Below are 7766 nucleotides of genomic sequence, written 5' to 3' on the forward strand. Positions count from 1 at the left end.
GTAATATTATGACTTTATTCTTGTATTGTTTCTACTTTATTCTCGTAGTATTACAACTTTATTCTCGTAATATTATGACTTTACTCTTGTATTGTTTCTACTTTATTCTCGTAATATTACGACTTTATTCACATATTTTTATGACTTTATTCTTATATTGTTTCTACTTTATGATCATAATATTATGACTTTATTCTCGTAATATTATGACTTTATTCTTGTATTGTTTCTACTTTATTCTCGTAATATTACAACTTTATTCTCATAATATTACAATGTTATTCTTGTATTGTTTCTACTTTATTCTCTTAGTATTACAACTTTATTCTCGTAATATTATGACTTTACTATTGTATTGTTTCTACTTTATTCTCATAATATTCTAACTTTATTCACATAATATTCTGACTTTATTCTTGTATTGTTTCTACTTTATGCTCATAATATTATGACTTTATTCTCATATTATTATGACTTTATTCTCGCAATATTATGACTTTATTCTTGTGTTGTTTCTACTTTATTCTCGTAATATTATTACTTTATTTTTGTATTATTATGACTTTCTTGTTGTACAAGTTTATTCTCATAAATACTGAATTATTCTCGTTTGTATTGTAAATTTTTCTTTGCGTGGCCCTAATGCTCCGTCGTAGGAACTAACATAAACACCTGCATAAATTGTATGCATGGCACATAAAACTTATGCAAACACATCAACATCTTATCTGATTTTATTAGAATTGTAATTAATAATAATTTAATGTCACGTATTCCTCAGCATATTTTTCTCAACGGTTGGACTTGCTTTCTCTTGTTGCATTTGCAGAGATGATTTTGACTCCACGCTGCTCCACCCTGGTTTTGATCCTCCACACTACGAGCTCTGTACACTGCGCCGCGCTCCTTCTGGCGACCTGACTGACGCTGCCCTGGCGGAGGACTTTGACAAGTTCCACAAACTCAGACGCTCTGAAAGCAAATGTATCCGCGACCACCACTGTGGCTCTCAGCAGGGAAGCATCCATGGTAGTATTCAAGGCAGCCGCAGCAACCTAAGCTTGAGGGACGCCACCATTGCACCTGACGGCGGAACCATAGCTCCACCTCTGTCGCCGATAATGGTGAAGCAGATGTCGCCCCATCTCTCTCAGCACAACACACCGGCAGGTCGACGGAGCATCCTGGTGATGAAGCACAGCTACTCACAGGATGGGGCAGAGGGGTACAGGGCCGAGGATGAGGAGGATGATCTGATGATGGACGTTGGCTCCACCACCAGCCATCGTCACATGCATCACCATCAGATCCACCATGGAATGCACGGGTTGGATCATACTGTCCACCGTACACTGTCTAATGACTTATGATTTACTGCATGTCAACACAGAAACCAAAAAGTCTCTCAGAACCAAACTGCATTAAACATGTATGGGGAGACTTAGCAAGAAGTAAAATTTAGCTCTCGGTTTTTTAGTCTTAAGATTTAAAAGTGTGGGCTTTGTTGTGTTCGGATTGGTTAACACAGCTGCTGTTTGAGGTTGTCCAAGATTCCAGTTTAAAATTAAATTATATTCTGTAAACTGTAGCTTGTGAAACAAACACTTAGTGAAGGTTTAGATATTTGAAAATTCTCCTATGTTGAAAGTCTCAGTTTATTATTATGACTATGCAACTGCAATAGAAGGGTGAAAAAAATTGAATGTTAATATGATAAGGACAACCTAACGATTTAATAAATATCATCTATTGTACTGGAACAATTCCTGAAACTTCCTTTTCCCGTTCTTTTTTTTTTTCTTGTTAGTTCAGTTCTTGAATAGTTGTAGAATAACTATGTTTAATATATGTTATATTTATGAAAATTTTGTGAATGAAAGACTATAATGGTTATAATGTTTTTAATATGTATGAACATTATTCCACCTCCAAAGTGAGAAAATTGTGTTAGAAAATGTAAAATATCACTTGTTTTGTTGCTTATCTTATGCCAATGTATCTGATTTATGTTGATCTTGAATTTTCTACGTATGTATAGTTTTCCTAAAATAAGTCATTGTTGGGCAAAATATATATGTTATTGAGAAACAATTAAAAAAACAACAAAACAGATGTTTTATCTTACAGTAATAATGTGATAACGCCTATAAGAGCATTTAAATTGCAACAAAATGTGGATCATGTAACGAAAACAGACGCGAGAAGTGTTTCAGTTTACAAAAAAAAAAAGCCTAAACATAAATTACCAAAACTTTTTTTAATCAGTTCTTGTTTATATTAAGAAAAATGGTTAACTTGTATGTACTGTTCTTTGTATGTACAGTGATGCAAGTTCAAACAAGATTAAAAGCAAAAACAAATGGATTTTATTTGTAACTAATACATGGATTTTATTTGTAACTAACGTTTCACTTCTCATCTGAGGAACTTTCTTAATTCAAAGAAACAAGGAGTGTGGGATACAAATAAAGTCAAGTTGTCTTTGCTTTTAATCTTGTTTGGATTTACCATGTCCTGCATGACTGAGAATCTTCACCAGAGTTGTCTGTGTTGACTGTGAGTTGTCTGAAGAGAAGCGTCCATGGGGGCTGTTGCAGTAATCCCGTCACACCGTTAGAGGCAGTGACGTACAGAGTAGATTGCTACCGCCGCATTAAATAAACGTAGAAGAAGAAATACGAAGACGAGAAAACTCATTCGTTCAACTTTTTATTTTGCAGGTTGGTCGCAATGAGTCACTAGGACTCATTTTCAAGAGAAACCTGTTTAGTAACCTCATAAAAATAGTATTTTCTTTGCCGATTTTAATGAGGAAAAACGATCGTACGCAGTCTTAATGGTTTATAATTTTGCTCTCGTGCAGCTACTAGCTAGCTAGCTTTAGCATTCACCCGGCTGTCACTCACCATGTAGCTAACGCCGCGACCTTGGCATTTTCTTAAGTTTAGCTAACATCAATCATCATGTCACAGGAAGAGCTGTTCATGGGACAGAGCAGCGGGGTTGTCACCACGGACAAACGGAGCAGGAGTCTGCTTGGTCTCGTTGTCACGGGTGTAGTTGGGGGGTCGCTGGTCGCTCTGTACGCTGTGGCTGCTCCGTTCCTCGCCCCTGCCTTGAGAAAAGTCTGCCTGCCGTTTGTCCCAGCGACTCCAGCTCAGGTGCAGAATGTCCTCAAAGTGCTCCGGTCAAGATCAGGGACACTGGTGGACATCGGAAGCGGAGATGGACGAATAGTAAGTGATGTGCCATTTGGAATCAGTTTAATTCTTATAGCAATTATTTTGGTTGTATGCATCTACATTCAATTCAGTTTACTTGTATAGCAGAGCCAAGTCACAACAGAAGTCATATCAGGGCACTGAACAGAAATGTTCATATATAAAAATACTGATTTAACATTTATCTGAGGAGCAGACAGCTTTGAGTTTAACTCCATCACAGAACTCTCTCATCTTGAGCAAACATGAAGGCGACAGTGGAAAGAAAAAACTCCTTTGTGAGGAAGAAACGTCTAGCAGAACCAGGCTTAGGACAAGTGGCCATCTCAATGACCGGCTGGGTTTGAGAAGAACAGATACACAATGGCAGGTCAAAAATCACATTTTAAGATAAAAGTAGTTTGAAATGAAAACTGTTCATTCAATTTTAACAACTCATTTAAGGAAATGAGGTCAATTTGTCCTCTAGTAGTGTAAGTTTATGGCAGCATGACAAGCCAACCCTAATTTTAGAATTTATCAAAAAGGAAAGTCTTAACTGGACAATGTGTCAGCCTCATGGACAGAAACTGGAAGTTGGTTCCACAAGAGAGGAGCCTGATAACTGGAAGATCTTCCTCCCATTCTTCTCTTGGAAACTCTAGGAACCGCGAGTAAGCCTGCAGTCTGAAACCGAAGTGCTCTGTTAGGAAAATATGAAACGATAATATCTTGAATATAAGATGGAGCTAGGTTGTTGAGAGCTTTGTACATCAAGTAGGTTTAAATCTTGGAATTTCACACTCCAGTTCTGAATTGAGAAACCTCTTCAACTAAATCTGACAAGGTCCAGAGGACCTGACCTTGTTAGATGTATCTACCTGGATTATTGAGCATGCATCAGGATAAGACGTCTTGAACTAAACAACAGAAGTTCAGTTTTGTTTTTAAAAACGTTTTGGGTCTGTACACGTGCCACATAAATTTTTTTTTTTTTTTTTTAACTTTTTCAAGTACGTGTACTTTTGGTTTCCAACAACTCAGCAGTAGTGCTCTTTTTTGAAGTGTAAAGGAAATGATTTGAATCCATCACCTGCTTTTCCTCTACTCGTGCATTACACCTGCACTATGTTTTTAATTTAATTTACAGTTACTGCACATTTTTTTGTACCATGTACTCCTCTGATATTTGATTTTCCTGCAGGTGATCGCAGCAGCCAAGCGTGGATTCCAGGCATCAGGTTTTGAGCTAAACCCCTGGCTGGTGTGGTACTCTCGCTACAAGGCATGGAGAGTTGGAGTCCATCGCTCCACCTTCTTCCACATCTCTGACTTGTGGAAGGTAAGCACTTCCTGATTTATACTGTGTACATTCTAACGCATACCTTTTTGGTTTAAGACACCATGTCATAGCTAAATGTGCCTTTTTTTCTGTTTATTTCAACAGGCTAGTTTTGCTCCATATGCCAATGTTGTAATTTTTGGAGTCCCTCAGATGGTGAGTTTTATAACGAATATAAAAGCATTACCAGTATATTATATATTATATTTCCTGCAGTAATATTTACACCATATGTTAGAGATTAACCAACTAAAAGATTGGAATAATAAGTTGACTGCTTTGATATCTAGAACCTCAACATTTTAGCCCTAATGTTGTAATTGCTGCGTCTGTTTCTGCAGATGGATCGGCTGGAGCTCAAGTTGTCTGCTGAGCTGCCAGTTACAGCCAAGGTGGTCGCCTGCCGCTTCCCCTTTCCTACATGGATCCCTGAACACACTGAAGGAGAGGGCATAGATACTGTGTGGGTTTATGATGCCAAAACATTTAAATCAAACTTGCACCACAGACTGGCTAAAAACACATCAATAGAAAAACAGAATAAACCTGATTTATGGCCATAAGATCATTGTGCTCTTGTTGAAATATGATGTTCTGCAGTCTTGTTTTTTTTTATTTAATATATTTGCAGCCCATGCAGAATTATATAGCACATTTGCCAATATCTACACAATCCACATATTGTTGAGTGGCTGCCCTCATGGTAAAGTGATCTGATTCCAGCTCTGAATGTTTTGTAAGAAACAAGTTTTAAGTTGATTTTTAGTGGAATGATTAAAATAATTTATACACCAGACTTGGAGGGTCAACGAGAATGATCGTACCATGACAGATTAAAATTTCTTACAAGAGCAAGCGGTACTTATCAACATTAAGTTCATAATTTGTGTCTGCTGTGATCGAGAGGTTGCCACTTCTGTAACCGGTCCCACCTCTGCGTTGTGCTGGTCAATGTAAGGATTAGGCCGTGACACGGTTTATCTTGGGAGTGGTTGTTTCCCCGTTTATTCTCTCTGACGAAAACAACAAACAGAAACGACCACGTTGTTGCCGCCCGCTCCAGGTCCTGTCTCCAGGACAACTGTACAAAAGGGGAGGGTGTAAGGAGTGCAAACTATTGAACAAAAACAATACCACAGAAGAAGAAATGGAGGAGGGGCTCCCAATCTTAAAGTCACATGCTTTTAACAATCACAGTGGTTTTTAGTATTTACAGTCAGATATATGTACAATCCGAATAACAAGACATTTTGTGTACCGGTAACTATAACAAAATACAACCCGGTTACACTTCGAATCCCATGACTCATCCATCAAAATTTAAGTGGGAAAGGTGAAGGACCCCCACCTGCCTCCCCACTTGTCCCACTGTGGGCCCTTGAGCAAAACCCGTAAGCCCCCAGCTGCTCTCCAGGCCCTCCTCAGCACTCTGCTCAACACAGAGGAGTGGGATACAGCGTAAAAACAATGGCAGCCCTTGAAGAAGGGAGCAGCCGAAAGAAGAAAGAGAAACGTCTGCTGGATAGTTTCCTTAGGCAGCGGCGTGTTTAAAGATCCTTGACAGACAAAAGGCTCATTGGCTGTAGAGAACTTGTCAAACATGAGTTATTTATGTTGGTATGATGGTAATGAAGTACATTTACTGGAGTACTGTACTTGAGTACATTTTCCTGAGTATCTTTACTTGAGTATTTGTGTTTTGTGGAACTTATGACTTTCACCCTACATTTCTAGGAAGCTTCTTGTTCCTTTTGGCTCAGCTTTGTAATGCACTGTAGCTGTTTTTCTTTCCTGAAATTCAGTTGGTCAGTTGTTGATTCAGGTATTTTGTTAGATTCATCTGTGCAGAACATTCATGTTAAGTATGGCAGAACTTTCAGTTATCAGTACTGTTTCCTCTCCTGTGTTAAGTTGTTGCTGTCAATATATGCACTTTTACAGACAAACAATGCCATGTATGAATACTGAAGCTGAGGAAAACACTAAATGTGCATCATCTTTTAGGGATTTCCATGACTTTCCACAGACATGTAAAATACAGGGAAAATAATATTTGTGGTTTTATTAAGGCATGTGGTGTTGCCATGTAGCAGAGTGGTTCTACATGTCACTACATCATCAGGTGGTTTCAGAGTTACAAGGTTCTGTAAAATCAATCCAAACAATACAACAATGTACTCATATTAGAAAATATAATATGTATTTTTAAATACTTTATTTTTAAATGCATGTACTTTTGAAAACTTATGTATTTCAAAAGCAAGTACTTCAGTACTTTTACTTGAATAAACTTTTGACTGAGCAACTTTTACTTGTAGTTGAGTAAATTTGACCATGAGTATCATGGGGTGGGGGGTCGAGGACGACCAGAGACAAATCCAGAGTCCTGAAATGATGACAGAATGTTTATTCAGCTGGGCTCCTCTGAAAAGTCCATGAAATTCCTCAGTAGGAGAGGAGGGAGAGGGTAGAGCATCAGGTTTACAAAACTTCCAGACGGGTTGAGATAAGATGGCCTGTCAAGGCCAGTCAGGGAGCCGAATTCAGATAAACATGATTGTTTTGAGGACAGGCAGAACTTCAATGACATCTATCTACTTTGAGTCTGTGTCGGTCCACTCGCTTCCGAAACGTCCAAATAAAATGACCATACCACTGGAACGTGCCTGAGAATAATCCCCGAGATCTGATTCATTCTACCAAAAGTCTGGGCGCTCAAGGCACAAACCAAGCCATCATATAAGGCAGGCAGCCTGACCAGGTCCAGATTTGCTGCCGACAACTTCCTTGTTTGTTGATAGACCAGGAACCAGCTGAATCCAAAAAACAGGAACCAGTTATCATAAATCCAATTATAAATGTGTGCTTAAAATCCACAGATGACAGCAGAGATAGACACGTCATCAAGTCTTCAAAAGTTGATGAGATATCCAGCTGCATACAGTGCATGCCAACAGGGCAAATCGGCTTGCCTAAAGCCTGTGTTCTCTTCAAATATATGTTATCAATTGTGTTGAGGGACCAACTGACCCGATCCAAGTTCATAGTTATGATTCAAAAGATTTGTAGAAGAGGCTCTAAAGCAGTTTCACAGACAGAACAGAGCATAGCGAAGAGGGAGAGGAGGAGACGTCCGCCCTTGAGAGGAACAAGTGTTGAATGTACAGTTGAGTTGACTTTTGTATATATATATATATATATATATATATATATGTATATATATA

At 38.4% G+C, this 7766-nt stretch overlaps 2 protein-coding genes across 3 annotated transcripts in view; both read left to right on the forward strand.

The window, feature by feature from the left end:
* Positions 1-1433, forward strand: part of LOC119414473 (neuropilin and tolloid-like protein 1) — a 32119-nt gene extending 30686 nt beyond the window's left edge. The window contains exon 10 of the mRNA XM_037681561.1: positions 830-1433. Coding sequence (XP_037537489.1) covers positions 830-1370 — 541 coding nt within the window. The 3' untranslated portion in view covers positions 1371-1433. The remainder of the gene's footprint in view (positions 1-829) is intronic.
* A 1151-nt stretch (positions 1434-2584) lies between these two features.
* atpsckmt (fATP synthase c subunit lysine N-methyltransferase) lies at positions 2585-6160 on the forward strand. Of its 2 annotated transcripts, XM_037681563.1 has the most exons (5): positions 2585-2720; positions 2973-3236; positions 4405-4542; positions 4648-4698; positions 4884-6160. In XM_037681563.1, exons 2-5 carry the CDS (start codon positions 2985-2987, stop codon positions 5103-5105), a joined length of 663 nt encoding a protein of 220 aa, XP_037537491.1. In that variant the 5' UTR covers positions 2585-2720; positions 2973-2984; the 3' UTR covers positions 5106-6160. The 2 variants fall into 2 exon arrangements, with proteins under 2 accessions (XP_037537491.1, XP_037537490.1); XM_037681562.1 differs by having other exon boundaries at positions 2585-3236.
* The last annotated feature ends 1606 nt before the right edge of the window (positions 6161-7766 follow it).

This window comes from Nematolebias whitei, chromosome 9 (genome assembly GCF_014905685.2).
Source record: "Nematolebias whitei isolate Nwh7 chromosome 9, NemWhi1, whole genome shotgun sequence".
Taxonomy (NCBI): Eukaryota; Metazoa; Chordata; class Actinopteri; order Cyprinodontiformes; family Rivulidae; genus Nematolebias; species Nematolebias whitei.